The sequence below is a fragment of the Piliocolobus tephrosceles genome, chromosome 2 (genome assembly GCF_002776525.5).
Source record: "Piliocolobus tephrosceles isolate RC106 chromosome 2, ASM277652v3, whole genome shotgun sequence".
NCBI classification, from domain to species: domain Eukaryota; kingdom Metazoa; phylum Chordata; class Mammalia; order Primates; family Cercopithecidae; genus Piliocolobus; species Piliocolobus tephrosceles.
This window is the reverse complement of record NC_045435.1, coordinates 156,895,780-156,911,807: the sequence shown is the minus strand read 5'-3', so window position 1 is coordinate 156,911,807 and position 16,028 is coordinate 156,895,780. Positions and strand designations below refer to the sequence as shown.

The window sequence follows — 16,028 nt, the reverse complement described above, 5'->3', positions numbered from 1 at the left end:
AGTTATATATCCTGAAATTTCACACTTTCTCATTATGAAGTGTTTTTCTTCACCTTGAGTAATGCTTTTGGCCTCTGCTCCAATTATACTTTTTCTGATAAGAATATAGTTATATCATCTTTCTACTCAAACTGCATGTTATATATTTTACCTTTTAATTTCAGGTTTTGTATTTCTATAAACATTAAATAATAATTGCATTTGTTTATCTGATCCAGTTCAACAGTTTTTGTCTTTTAATTAAGCCAGTTACTGCATTTACATTTAACAAACCTATTTTGATTTAAAGCTGTCATCTTGTTACATAATATTTGTACTAATAAGCTCTGTTATATTTTCTCTTCTTTCTTGCCTTCTTTGGGACTGATTACTTTTTTTATCATTCCATTTTTCTCTATTAGCATGTAAGATATTCTCTACTAATATATATTTTTAATGGTTTCAAGATAAAAACATGGATTTGTGACTTAACAAGTTCTAATGTTAATTAGTAGTTTTACCAATTTCCAGGCAACCCAAGGACTTAGAAATACTTTAATTCCATTTATCCCAACCTGACTTAAATATAACACCATTGCCACCATAATTTTATATATACGTTAAACTCAAAAGGCAATTACCGTTAGCTGGGCACAGTGACATGCACCTGTAGCCCCAGGTACTTGGGAGGCTGAGGTAGGACTGCTTAAGCCCAGGAGTTTCAGTCCAGCCTGGGCAACATAGCAAAACTCCATTTATTATTGTTGTTTTATACAATCAATATTCATTTAGATTCACCCATAAATTTACTACTGCTTTTCATTTCTTCCTGCAGATCTGAGGGTCAATCTGGGATCACTCTCTTTCTACCTAAAGAACATTTTTTAATATTTCCTTAGTGTAGATCTGCTTGTGACCAATTCTCTCAATTTTTGTTCATCCGAAAATATCTTTATTTTACCTTTATTCTAGATACAGAATTCTTGTTTGGTAGAGGAAAAAGTCATGTTCTTTCTTTATAGATATTTTATTGTTTTCTGGCTTTCACTTTTTTGGCTGACAAGTCAACTGTTAAGAGCTATTTGTAGATAATCTTTTTTGTCTTTGATTGCTTTTCAGATTTTTCCCTTGATCTTTAGTTTTCAACCATGGTAACTGTTTCTTTTTACTTATCCTGCTTGAGATTCTTGGACTTCTTAAATACATGGCCTTCCTCACCTTTGGCAAAATCTCAGCCAGTTATCTCTTCAAATATTGTTTGTGCTCATTCTTTTTTTTTTCCTTCAGGGATTCCAAAAACATTTATATTAAAGACTTTCTTGTTGTATCTTCTTTCTCATATCCTTTCATCCATATTTTCTATCATTTTGCCTGTGCTTTATTCTAGACATTTTCTTCTGTCACATCATCTAGTTCACTAATTATCCCTTAATCTTTTAGGCCTTAATTTCAGTCATTCTGTTTTTCAATTCTAAAATTTCCACTAATTTATTTTTACAGTTTTTAATTCTTTTTTGAAATGCTCAATCTTATCTTTCAGCTCCTTGAACGCAATAAACATTGTAATTGTAAACTGTGTGCATGATAATGACAAATATCTAGATTTATCATGGGTCTATTTCTATCTTCTGCTGCTTCTACTATTTTTCATTTGTGTTGTCTTGTCTCCTGGTCCATGTTGTCTGAGGTTATTCTCTGAGCAAGTACCAAGCATTATATTTGCAAAATTATTTGAATAATCTGAAACCTAGAATGGTAATTTTTCCTTTGGAGAAAATTTACATTTGCTTCTTCCAGGTTCCTGGAAGCCCTGGCACTTTGAAGATGCCTGGGGACAGTAGCACTCTTAAGTTTAATTTAAACTGATTTCAGGGATTTAGATGTTTGAAGCTCAGTGGTTTTATCAAGAGGGCCTGTTCTGGTTCACCCTTACTCCTAGGATGCAGCCTTTCAGGGTCTTTAGCCAAACTGAGGAGGCATTCAGAACCATCACGGACCCTTAGCCCCTTAAAGTTATCAAAAATACCACTCAACCTTTTATCCTCTTGGCTGCCTTCTTTACTTTCAGTTAATAATGGCCCCAAACCCTGGACACACCTCCCTGAACCTCTTGCCCAGCCCAGTCTGGTAATTGTTCACCATCTTGATAGCATTTTACTTCAAGCAAAAATTTTTTTAAATCTAACATAATATTTGTCCTCAGTGAGTGGACTGGCCCAAATTACCTACTCTGCCATTACCAAATATTAAAGTCTGAAATAATTCATATTTAACTGTAAACATCCTGAGGGAAATTTACTTCTAAAGCTGATTTCTACAGCCAGCCAAACTTCCAATCAGGCCTGAAAATACAATAAAGATTATTTTCAGATATACAAGGTCTCAAAACTATGCTCTGTCAAAATGGAAACGTAAACATATAAATATGGTGACAGAGAATGCAAAGAAACACAAATAGAGGAGCACAGAAAACCTCCAGAATAATGGTGAAGGGAGTTCTCACGATGACAGCTATATTCTTGAAAGCAACCTATCCACACTGGAGAATGGCAAGCTCCAGGAGAGATGTCTTCACAGGGAAAAGAAATGAAAGAAAAGAAAATAGATTACTTGCCATGTCTAAACACAATGACAGAAGATCTACACCTGTGTCAGAGAGTTCAGAAACAATCAACGGTAGGTATGTTTAAAAAACCAAATGAAAGTGAGACAATTAGTAATTTCCAGGAAAACAAAAAAGCAGTACAAAAAACAAGTCTGCTTATAATTACACTACCTGACTCAACTGTGAATAATATTTACCATGTTAATGATATAAATGCTGAATACTGATCTAACAAAAAATTAAGATATATACTCCTAGAAGGATGAGGGGATGATAATTGTACATAGGAGAGCAAAACCCCTCATCTTTCATAGTACTAAGTCATTAAACAGCTAAAACTATAAATGAAAATATAGCAGTAAAAAAGGTTCCTTGGAAACATAGAGAAAATGTCAAAAGAAAGAGTTAAAGGCTTGAAATTACTCCTCACAGAAGTAAGAATCCTAGGTTCAGAGGGGTGGGGAAGATTACTATATTTTCTTATGAGCCTTGTAGAATTATTTTTCTTTTTATTTACTGTGACAAGTATAAATATTAAAGGTGAAGAAAAGTTCAGGAACATTAAATGCTAATAATGATGGAAGTTACTTGTCCAAGGCCATTCAGCTGAAAAGAGGCAGGGCCAGGACTCCAAATTTCTTACTCATTTCATAAAGTCAACCTGCCCTGTAGGGAGCTAGAAGATAATAACTGCAGGAATGTCCATTAAAACCAACCCAGTGCCAACACTGTAACCAGAAACACAGAAAGCCTTAACTTACAAAATAAGTTGCTTATATTAGTGATCCACCAAGTATGATTTGCAGGTGGGCTGAAGTTATTCACAGACAGCAATCCCGCATAAGAAGCCTGAGGCAGAGTGTAAATCAAGTATGTCATGAAACACACAATTCAGTGTAACTGACATTCTTACAAGCAAAATTTTCTCAGCGAAAGATGGATATACACTGATTTACATTCCGGTGCAAGCTTTTAATCTCATCATGGACCTGTCATTTGATTAGCAGTGGTTTACACCGTAGGACTAACTGCTTCTAGGTCTGTACCTTTCAAACAAATAAGAATGACTGATATGGTTTGGCTATGTCCCCACCCAAATCTCATGTTGAACTGTAGTCTTCAGTGCTGGAGGAGGGGTCTGGTGGGAGGTGATTGGATCAGGGGGCAGACTTCCCCCTTGCTGTTCTTGTGATAGTGAGTTCTCACGAGGTCTGGTTGTTTAAAGGTATGTAGCACTTCCCCCTTTGCTCTGTGTCTCCTCCTCCGTCATGTGAAAATGTGCCTGTTTCCTCTTCACTTTGTGCCACGATTAAGTTTCCTGAGGCCTCACCAGCCATGTTTCCTGTGTAGCCTGTGGAACTGTGAGTCAATTAAACCTCTTTTCTTCATAACTTACCCAGTCTCAGGTAGTTCCTTATTGCAATGAGAGAATGAACTAATACAATGACAAAAACATAAAGCCCTATTTTCTAGTTCTTATATCATATACTGCTCAAATCGGAGTATCAATGTGTTATAACACATACTTGAAAGAAGTGTTTTGATTCAAGAAAAATTTTATCAATCTCCACTTCTTTTCTGAGTATGGAGAGGTCAAAAAGGCAAAGAGTGGAACTCCACAGAGAAGTCACGGGAAGAGGATCAGCAAACTTCTAATTAACCAAGCACAACTGCTTTGCCAGGAACATCAGCAAAGGGGACCAAATGAAAATACCTGTCAAAGGTGACAAAGTGCTCTGCCCAAAGAGGAAGGCAGAGTTCAGTGACAACAACCTAAAACCTCAGAAGAAGATACCAATCCCTCCATTACCCTCTAAACTGCTACCCGTTAACCTGATTCGCCAGGACATTCTGTGTGCCTGGTGCCAACAATTAAAGCTGAGCACCAAAGGCCAGAAATTAGATGCACATAAGCACCCGTGTGCCTTCCCCTACCCAAAACAAAAGGACATTCCTAGCACAGCGAAAGAAGCCAGAATTCGGAAATCATTACAAAAAAAAAAAAAATCAAAGGTGGACAAGGGGTAAACATCCCTGAAAAGTTCTGAGGAGACACATCCTCCTGAGGTGGCTCTTCCTCCTGGGGGGGTGCTGCCTGCCGTGGAAGAGTCTGCTGCTCTCCTTGAAGGAGTTAATATGGCTGTAAGACAACTTCTACCCCAGGTGCTTTGCTGGCCTCCAGGGCCAGAACTGCAGCCAGGGTGGGACACCAGAGGCAGAGGAATCTCCACAAGAGAAGACCATGGGAGAAGTCTCCCTGTAGATACAGATGGTTGGGTTCACCTCCAGTTTCATGCTAGACAAGCCTGGGCTCCAGAAAAGTAAGAACGGGCAGTGAGTGCACTCTTCTTGCTTACTGCCTCCCAATTTTCCACCTGCACCTTGAAGACAGTAAGTTGTGCTCCAAATGTGTTCACAGGTATACGGTCTTAATAAAAAGCATCCAGTGGGAATAAAATACCAGAAAAAAGGCACATATATGGTAATTAATAGTAGAAAGGCTCAACAGTCAATTCCATGGTCATGTTGCTGATAGGTGAACTCCGGTTCTCTCCACACCTGCTTACAGTCCATGCAGACTGGTGGACTGCAGGTGTCAGACTATGACACGCAGCAGTGTCTGCTGCTTCACTGGCTGAGACATAGACTCTAATTTTTAAAAATGGTAAAACATTTCACAAATTACCATTAATTCTAGTTAATACATAGAAAAAGTCATTTATAGTACACTTCTAAAATAGAAATGACTTCAACAGCTCTTTTAGGTGAAAACTACTTCAGCTGAGCACTAAGAAACAGTAGTTTGCTCCTGTGATCAATTTCCCTCCCTAGCATACTAACAACTCTAGGAGCTTCTCCATTCCAACTGTAAATTTCATAAAATGCAAAGTATTTTAAGGCAGAGAAAGTCTGTTAATTCTCTCCCTCCCCAAAACACATGATTTTTAATATTCAAAACAATATTTGTTTATTAATAACCTGAGACTTCTATGATTTGATTCTAGGATAGAAACACAAAGCACTTTGTATTATTTCCACCTAAAATTGTTTTGTGTATTTCTGCTGTTTAAAACGTTTAAGGTTGCTCTCCACTCATAAATACATATTAAATGTATATATACTCAAAACTCGTTGGTGGTACAGGTTGAATCATTTGTTTTTAAAATCACTTTATTTAGGTATGATTGACATACAAAAAGTGGCACATATTTAATGTATCCAACTGAGTTTAACTTTTAATTTTCTGTGTATTTCCTAAATTGATAGTCCCGTGTGTCTTGGAAAAGATCTGTTTTTTACTTGTCCTGTGTTTTAATGGCAGTCTCCAATATTGTCTTATTATTACAAGTAGGGGATTTGCTTTGCCCCTTTAATGAAGATATAATAATAATGCACTGGAAAGAGTGGTAGAACTGGAAAATCTGTAACTATCATGATTACTTAATAGGTTTGGGAAAGAATCCCAAAAATGTTAAGGCAAGAGAAGAAAGTTTGTTGACAAGTGATATGGTTTGGGTCTGTGTCCCCGCCCAAATCACATGTGGAACTGTAACCCCCCAATGTTAGAAGTGGGGCCTAGTGGGAGGTGACTGGATCATGGGGGCAGATTTCCTCATTGGTGCTGTTCTCGTGATAGTGAGTTTTCCCGAGATCTGGTTGTTTAGAAGTGTGTAGCACCTCCCCCTTCACTCTCTCTCTCCTGCTCCACCATGTGAAGACAGGCCTGCTTCCCCTTTGTCTTCCACCATAATTGAAAGTTTCCTGGGGCCTCCTCAGAAGCCACTATGCTTCTACAGAACTATAAGCCAATTAAACCTCTTTCCTTTATAAATTACCCAGCCTCAGATATTTCTTTATCACAATGTGAACAGACTAATACAAGAAGCAAGATATTTTCATCTCATAGTGTTGTTCCTTCCTGCCCTTCACTGGTTGTTGGTGGTCATAATTTTTCAGCACTATAATAAACACATTTGTTCCTTAAAAAAAAAAGAAAGAAAGAAAGAAGTGTTGTAATGCAACACAATCTCCCACACGAATTCTATGGAATAGATTCCCATTACTAGATTATCTTCAGAAACCTACTTCTAGAAACTTAATCAACTTTCAGCAGCCCAATCAATGAAATAGCAAACTGACCAGACAGCTGCAATTCTAAATTTCTTGTATGTTCCCAGGCCAAACTTAAAATCTTCAAATCCTTACCATGGAATCTATCCATTTAATCCCTTAATCTCTCTGAATTTCTCTTTAAGAGAAATTTTGATGTCAAGGGCATTAAATAATGGCAATAATGCCCATGACATTAAAACTAAGCCACAGGAATAAGTTCAAATTTAGCATCACAGTGACTAAATATTATCATAATCACAATTCTTTAATGAGTTTCTAACAAAATAAACAATCTATTTATCAACCAGAAAACCACTTTTATTTCAACTTGCTAAACAGAATTTTGTTTTGCCCTAGGAGAAACAAAGTGCTAACTAAGTAGCCTACCATAAAAGGAACACTGACCCTGCCTAAATCATGATTTTTAAAAAATCAAACATGATTATTCGCTGTACTTCTGCATCACTTTCTATATTTTTGCATCGTGTGTAATTTTAAAATATATTCTCAAAGGTCTACTCAAATTTTAAATTAACTGCAATTTAGCAAACAGCATTAGCAGAAAACTTTGATACAGTCAGTGTTACCATGTACTACTTTGACCCAAAGTACAAATGGCCAACCAAGGAGAAATTTTCTGGGTAAGCATAATAACATTTTTATCAAGTCAAACTCTTTCCTTGTTACGGGAAACATTTCTAAAATATTCTTAATAAGTTTTCTCAACAAAATCACAATCTCAGTGTGTACCATTCACAGAAGTGTACCTGAATAAGCTGATGACAGCCTTAATGAATGGTGATCCTACTGGTAGGAAAGGTCTTCAGAGTAAGAAATGGGACCAGTGTTCCCCTATAACTCTAACTCTTCCAATCCTTCTGAGATTGACATCCACACCAAAAATTAAGAGGTAACCCTCACACATAAATGTTTTCTACTTCCCTTCCCAAATTCAGAGTACTCCTCCTAATTTACCAGCTAAATTTATGAGAAGGCAACCAGCAAATATTATTAAACTTTTCCCCCAAATTACCAATATCAATGAGTGGTGGGACTGCAGGTAATTTTTATTTTCTTCTTTTCTTTCTTCTCCCCTAATTTTCAACATGGGTAAACATGGCTTTTTTTTTTTAAAGGGTTCTCTTAATTTTACTTTAAATCTAACCAAAAGAGGCAAATTCTTTAATATGGAACTTGTTGTGTAATACCAGCCACACAGTGAAGCCAAAAGCAAGTTTTATGAAACTCAGTGAATGTTAACATGAACATGTAATATGATGAAGGTTAGACAAACAATGTGTGGTACCCTTTTACACTTTCTTAAAGAAGTTATGTATATATTACATGTAACCAAGGTAAAATGATCCTTGAAATAAATGCTAATATTCTTATACATTTTCACAATGAATTTTTCTTCTAAAAGAAAACAGCGAAAGTATAATAAAAAACAATAAAGAAACTAACTTGGTATACAAATTATTTCTTCAACAAATATTTAAGAAACACATTTAATATAAAAGACAACATAAAAACATCAAAAAGAAGAACAAATAAATTGCTTTACCTCTTTATGTGTCACATCCAACTGACCCCTAAGAGTCTTAAGTTCCTGTTCACGGATTTTCAAGCAAGTTTCTAGAGCATGTGTCCGTCCTTCCCATTCAGATTTTTTATGAGCCACCATTATGTCAATCTGTTTCATGAGCTCCTGTAGTTCTGCTTCACACGATGTCAAAAATCCCCTATAAAGAAGAACAGATCATTAAGAAAACAGAAGATATGTTCAAGTAGCTTTTCATCTTTTTCCTGTAAACATATAGCAGATATAAATCTACCTGAAGTAAATAATTAAATGAAATTAATAATGTCAATTAATAAATTACCAGAAGCAAACAATAGGATTTCTGAGCTTTTGCCTTTTATTTATTTATTTATTTATTTGGAAACAGAGTTTCATTCTTGTTGCCCAGGCTGGAGTGCAATGGCACGATCACGGTTCACTGCAACCTCCACCTCTCGGGTTCAAGCAATTCTCCTGCCTCAGCCTCTCGAGTAGCTGGAATTACAGGCATGTGCCACCATGCCCAGCTAATTTTTGTTTTTAGTAGAAATGGGGATTTGCCATGTAGGCCAGGCTGGTTTTTGAACTCCTGACCTCAGGTGATCCGCCCGGCCTCAGCCTCCCAAAGTGCTGGGATTACAAGTGTGAGCCACCGTGCCCAGCCTAAGCTTTTACTTTTAATGCTCATATTAAGATGATTACTTATTTCACAGAATATCTTGTCTTCCCCTCATAGCCAACCTAAAGCCCAAGTTGTTTGGTTAGGCACAAGACTGATGTTTTAAGTCTGGTTTGTAGAGCCAGGTTGCCACAGCTAACAAGCGCCTCTATAATATATTAGGGAAGCTTTCAGGAAGGATCCAGACAAGCCTATATGTCACATTTTCATCTAGCTAAAGGAAAAAGCCTTGGAAGAAAGTAGACTATCATGCAGGAAAGTGATAATACAATTTTAAGAGCTGCTTCAAGAAATTAATCCTTCAGCCAGATTTATTTCAACTATTTCCGACCATCTTTTTGTCAGAAACTTACTGTAGTCTACCTTACTATTGTAAACTTACTGATATCCTGGCATTTCAGGAGATGCCAGATGTTGCTGAGAAACAGAACTGGACACAGACATACTAGATTCAAAGAGGTTTCCAGAAATGGCCACAGACAGCTATCAGTAAGGCTTAAATACTTTCAAAAAGCACCTTTTCTTAGTGTGACAGAACCTTTGTACTTTTGCTTCTTAAGAGTAGAACACTCAAGATAGGATGTAGGCAAACATCTAGCTTCACACTGCTGTGATGAGGCAAACAACCCAAAGTCCCCCCAAAATACTGTGACCATGACATGGATCAACTTAGCTTTTGCTCAACACTTTTGTTTCTGTACCCAAAGCACAATATGGTCAGAGACATAACTCAGATAAGCTTTTTAAACTGCAGTGAGAAGCTTAAGGTCAAAAGAAAACTTACCACTGGGAGTCCACACACACCACTTAGGGGCCCACCACTACTACACACATTGTCCGAGGCACTGGTGATCGGCCTGGCCCCTCCTTCCACCACTAGGTGCCCTGGAAAAAACCCACCTTGACCACTGCCAGCACCTATGCACATCATCCAGGGACCTTGGAGAGGCCTGCCTCACTCACTACTGCCACCACTGGTGCCTGTGCATGTCATCCAGGGGCCTGGGGATTGATCTGTCCTGCCTGCTACCACCGGTGCCTGTGCATGCCATCTGGGAAGCCTGAGGACAGGCCCATCCTGCCTGCCACTGCCATCACTGACTAGTACGTGATGACCAGTCTGCCTGGTGTCCCTATTCCCAGCAGAGCCTTGTCATAGCCTCCACTAACCACCACAGTCCAAGTCACTGAAGAACTCACAGAAAACACTAATACTGATTATGGCTGGAAAAATCATAGAAACTACACTCCTGCACCCACTGAGAATCAAATCCAAAGCACCCTACCTGACCAATATTACAGATACACCTACAGGAAAAAAATTTTCCCTATGAAAGCCAATCCATATAACTGGAAGAAGTGACTATTACACCAGATACACAGAACTCAACATAAGGACACAAGAAAAATGAAAAAGGAAAGAAAAATAACACCTCAAAGGAACACAATAATTCTCTGGTAACCGATCCCAAAGAAAAGGAAATGTATGAAATTCTTAAAAATAATTCAAAACAATGTTATTAAATAAACTCAGTGAGATACAAGAAAACACAGATAATGAAAACAAATCAGGAAAACAATGTATGTTCTGAAAAAGTAATTCAACAAAGAGATGGATATCATTAAAAAGAGCCAAACAGAAATCCTGAAACTGAAGAATTCTACAAATGAAATTTAAAAATACAATTGAGTTTCAACAACAGAGTAGAACAAGTAGAAGAATTTCTGAACTTGAAGAAGGACCTTTTGAAATAACCCCATCAGACAACAACAACAAAAGAATAAAGTATAAAAAAGAATAAAGAAAGCCTACATGGCATATGGGAGACCATAAAGACCATAAATATTCAAATTCTTACAAATCCAGAAAGAGAAAAGATGGGCATAGGAACAGAAAACCAATTTAACAAAATAATAGCTGAAAACTTCCCAATTATTGCAAAAGATATAGATATCCAAATAAAGACAGCTCAAATATCCTCAAATAGATTCAACCTAAAAAGATCTTCTCTAAGGCACATTATAGCCAAACTGTCAAAAGTCAAAGACACAGAATTCTAAAAACAGCAAGAGAAAAATGTCAAATGTTCTGTGAGTTCCTCACATATAAGGATATTGCCATCAGACTAACAGCAGATTTCTCAGCAAAAACCTTACAGGCCAGGAGAGAATGGGGTGATACATTCAAAGTGCTAAAAGAAAAAACAAACAAACAAACAAACAAAAACTGGCATCTAAGAATATTATACCCAACAGAGCCATCCTTCAGAAATGAAGGAAAAATAAAGTTTTTCCCAGACAAGCAAAAAACTGAGATAATTCATCATCACTAGACCAGCCCTACAAAAAATGCATATGGGAGTCCTACATCATGAGGCAAGAGGATGATATCTGCTATCGTGAAAACACACAAAAAGTTTAAGACTCACTGGTGAAGCAGAAACACAAATGAGAAAGAGAAAGGCATCAAACATTATCACAAAAAAAAAAAAAAAAAAAAAAACAGAGAGAGAGAGAGACCAAATTATATAGGTAAACGATAAAGGAAGAAGAAAGGAACAAAGGATATACAAGAGCATCAGAAAGCAATTAACAAAATTACAGGAGTTAAGTCCTCACCCATCTATGACAACCCTGAATGTAAATGGTTTAAATTCCCCAACTAAAAGATACAGAATGGTTGAATAGATAAAAAGCAAGACCCAACTATGTGCTACCTAAAAGAAACTTACTTCATCCGTAAAGACACGCATAAACTGAAAATGAAGAAATGGGAAAAAACATCCTACACAAATGAAAACCAAAAGCATGCAGGAGTAGTTATTCCTATATCAGACAAAATAGACTTTAAGTCAAATAAACATAAAAAGTGACAAAGAAGGTCATTATATAATGAAAAGGGATCAATTGAGCAACAAGATATTACAGGCTGTAAATATACATACATCCAACACCAGAGCACACGGACATACAAAGCAAATATTATTAGAGCTAAAGAGTGAGAGACAGACTCCAATACTATAATAATTGGGGACTTCAATACCCCACTTTGAGCACCGGACAAGTGATTTAGACAGAAAATCAACAAACATCCAGTTTGTTCTACACTATAGAACAGACAGACCTAAAGACATTTATAGAACATTTCATCTAACAGCTACAGAATATACATTCTTTAGCACACAGAACATTCTCCACGATAGATCATAGGTTAGGCCACAAAACAAGTTTCAACAAATTTTTTAAAATCAAAATCATATCAAGTATCTTAAACCATAATGGAAAAAATCTAAAACTCAAGATTAAGAGAAACTCTGGAAATTGTACAAATACGTGGAAATTAAACAACATGCTCCTGAATGACCACTGGGTCAGTGAAGAAATTAAAAAAGAAATGCAAAAATGTCTTGAAACAAATGAAAATGAAAATACAACATACTAAAACCTATGGGATACAGCATAGGCAGTGCTAAGAGAGATGTTTATAGCAATAGATGCCTACATCAAAACAGTACAAAGACAAAAAAAAAAAAAAAAAAAAAAGATCGAAATCACACCAAGCATCTTCTCAGACCACAGTGGAATAAAAATACAAAAATAAGAATACCAAGAGGAATTCTCAAAACTACAAAAATACATGGAAACTAAACAACTTGCTCCTGAATGACTTTTGGGTAAACAAAGGCAGATATCAAAAAATTCTTCACAGTGTTAAGAGGAAAGTTTACAGCTCTAAACACCTACATTAAGATCTCAAGTCAACAACCTAAAACAATGTAATGTCACACCTAAAGGAACTAGAAAAATAAGAACTAAACCCAAAGCTAGCAGAAAAAAAGTAGTAACTAAAATCACAGCAGAAATAAACAAAATTGAGACTAAAACAAATGAAATAAACAGTTGATAAGATTGATGAATTGCTAGCTAAATTAACAGAAAAAAAGAAGATCCAAATAAGTACAATCAGAAATGACAACGGTGACATTACAACCAATCCCACAGAAGCACAAAAGATCCTCACAGACTACTATGAACATCTCTATGCACACAGGCTAGAAAATCTAGAAGAAATGGAAAAATTCCTGGAAAACACAACCTCCCAGAATTGAACCAGAAAGAAAGAGAAATCCTCAATAGATTAATAATGAGTTACAAAATTGCATCAGTAATAAAAAGCCTACCAACCAAAAAAAGCCCCAGACCAGATAGATTCACAGCCAAATTCTACCAGACATACAAAGAAGAGGTAGTACCAACTCTACTGAAACTATTCCAAAACATTGAGGAGGAGGGATCCCTCTCTAACTCATTCTATGAAACCAACATCACCCCGATACCAAAACCTGGCAAAGATACAACAACAAAAAAGAAAACTACAGACCAATATCCCTAATGAACATAGATGTAAAAATCCTCAACAAAATACCAACTGAATCCAGCAGCACATCAAAAAGATAATCCACCACAATCAAGTGGGCTTTATTCCTGGGATGCAAGGATGGTTCAACATAGGCAAAAATCAATAAATGTGATTCATCACATAAACAGAATTTAAAACAAAAACCATATGATAATCTCAATAGATGCAGAAAAAACATTCAATAGAATCTAATATCCCTTCATGTTAAAAGCCCTCAACAAACTAGGCATCGAAGGAATCGACCTCAAAATAGTAAGAGCCATCTATGACAGACCCACAGCCAATATCATACTGAATAAGCAAAGGTCAAAAAGCATTCCCCCAAGACCTGGAACATGACAAGGATGTCCTCTCTTGCCACTCCTACTGAACCTAGTACTTGATGTCCTAGCCAGAGCAACCAGGCAAGAGAAAGAAATAAAAGGCATTCAAATAGGAAAAGAAGAAGGCAAATTATCTATCTTTGCTGATGATATGATTCTTTACCTAGAAAACCCTGAAAATTCTATCAAAATGTTCCTAGACCTGATAAACAAGCTTTGGTAAAGTTTCAGAATGCAAAATCAACATACAAAAATCAGTAGCATTTCCATACACCAATAATGTTCAAGCTGAGTACTGAATCAAGAACACAATCCCATTTACAATAGCCACACATAAAAAAAAAAAAAAAAAAACCTAAGAATACATCTAACCACAGAAGTGAAAGATCTCTACAAAAAGAATTACAAAACACTGCTGAAAGAAATCACAGATGACATAAACAAATGGAAAAATATTCCATGCTCATGGATTGGAAGAATCTATACAATTAAAATGGCCATCCTGCCCAAAGCAATCTATGGATTCAATGCAATTCCTACCAAATTACTGTCATTCGTCAAAGAATTAGAAAAAAAACTATCTTAAAATTTATATGGAACCAAAAAAGAGCCCAAATAGCCAAAGCAATCCTACCCAAAAAGGACAAAGCTAGAGACACCATATTACCTTACTTTATACTATAATGCTATAGTAACCAAAACAGCATGACACTGGTACAAAAATGGACACACAGACCAATGGAACAAAACAGAGAACCAGAAATAAAGCTACACACCTGTAACGAACTGATCTTCAACAAAGTTGACAAAAATAAACAATACAGAAAGGATACTCTATTCAATAAATGGTGCTGGGAAAACTGGCTAATTGTATGAAGAATGCAACTCAACCCCTACACCTCCTCACCATACGCAAAAATTAATTCAAGATGGATTAAAGATTTAAATGTAAGGTCTCAAACTGTAAGAATCCTAGGAGAAAAATCTAGGAAATACTCTTCTGGACACTGGCCTAGGCAGAGAATTTATGACTCAAAAAGTTATGTCCTCAAAAGCAAATGCAACAAAAACAAAAATTGACAACTGGGACCTAATTAAAGAGCTTCGGCACAGAAAAAAAATAAAAAATAAAAAAACTACTGACAGAGTGAACTGACAACCTACAGAATGAGAGAACATATTTGCAAACTATGCATCCAACAAAGGGCTAATATCCATAAACTACAACGAACTTGAAAAATGTTCAACATCACTAATCATTAGAGAAATGCAAATCAAACCACAATGAGATACCACCTCACACCAGTCAGAATGGCCATTATAAAAAAATCAAAACATAACAGATGTTGGTGAAGCATTGGAGAAAAGGCAACACTGTTGGTGAGAATATAAGTTAGTTCAACCCCTGTGGAAAGCAGTTTGGAGATTTCTCAAAGAACTAAAACTAGAATTAGAACTACCAATTGATTCAGCAATCCCATTACTAGGTATATACTCAAAGGAAAATAAATAATGTTACCAAAAAGACACATGCGCTCACATGTTCATCGCAACACCAATCACAATAGCAGACACGGAACCAACCTATGTTGATGGTGGATTGGATAAAGAAAATGTGATACATATACACCATGGAATACTACACAGCCATAAAAGAAAAACAAAATGTTATTTGCAGCAATGTGGATGCAGCTGCAGGCTACTATCCTAAGCAAATTAAGACAGAAGCAGAGACCCAAATACTGCATGCTTTCATTTACAAGTGGACGCTAAACACTGACTACACACAGACATAAAGATGGGAATAATAAGCCAGGCACAGTGGCTCACACTTGTAATCCCAGCACTTTGGGAGGCTGAGGCAGGGGGATCACCTGAGGTCAGGAGTTCGAGACCAGCCTGGCCAACACGGCGAAATCTCATCTCTACCAAAAATACAAAAAAAAAAATTAGACACTGGAGACTCCAAAAGAAGGCAAGGGCAGAGGGTGGGCAAAGGATGAAAAACTATCCTTTTGCATACTACGTTCAATAAAGGTGATTCGTCACAGAAACAGAATTTAAAACAAAAACTATATGATAATCTCAATAGATGCAGAAAAAACATTCAATAAAATCTAATATCCCTTCATGTTAAAAGCCCTCAACAAACTAGGCATCGAAGGAACTGACCTCAAAATAGTAAGAGCCATCTATGACAAACCCACAGCCAATATCCTACTGAATAAGCAATATCTATCTTTGCTGATGATATGATTCTTTACCTAGAAAATCTGAAAATCCTACCAAAATGTTTCTAGATCTGATAAACAAGCTTTGGTAAAGTTTCAGAATGCAAAATCAATGTA

General features: G+C 36.5%; 1 protein-coding gene and 1 pseudogene across 28 annotated transcripts in view; one reads left to right on the top strand and one right to left on the bottom strand.

Moving 5' to 3' along the window:
* The window catches only part of CEP63 (centrosomal protein 63), a 144,004-nt gene that overhangs the window by 113,666 nt on the left and 14,310 nt on the right, over window positions 1–16,028 (bottom strand). For all 28 annotated transcript variants that reach the window (XM_023187934.2, XM_023187912.2, XM_023187935.2 and 25 more), the window contains one exon: window positions 8,262–8,439. In XM_023187934.2, coding sequence (XP_023043702.1) covers window positions 8,262–8,439 — 178 coding nt within the window. The remainder of the gene's footprint in view (window positions 1–8,261; window positions 8,440–16,028) is intronic.
* Window positions 4,169–5,040, top strand: LOC111523381 (annotated as a pseudogene).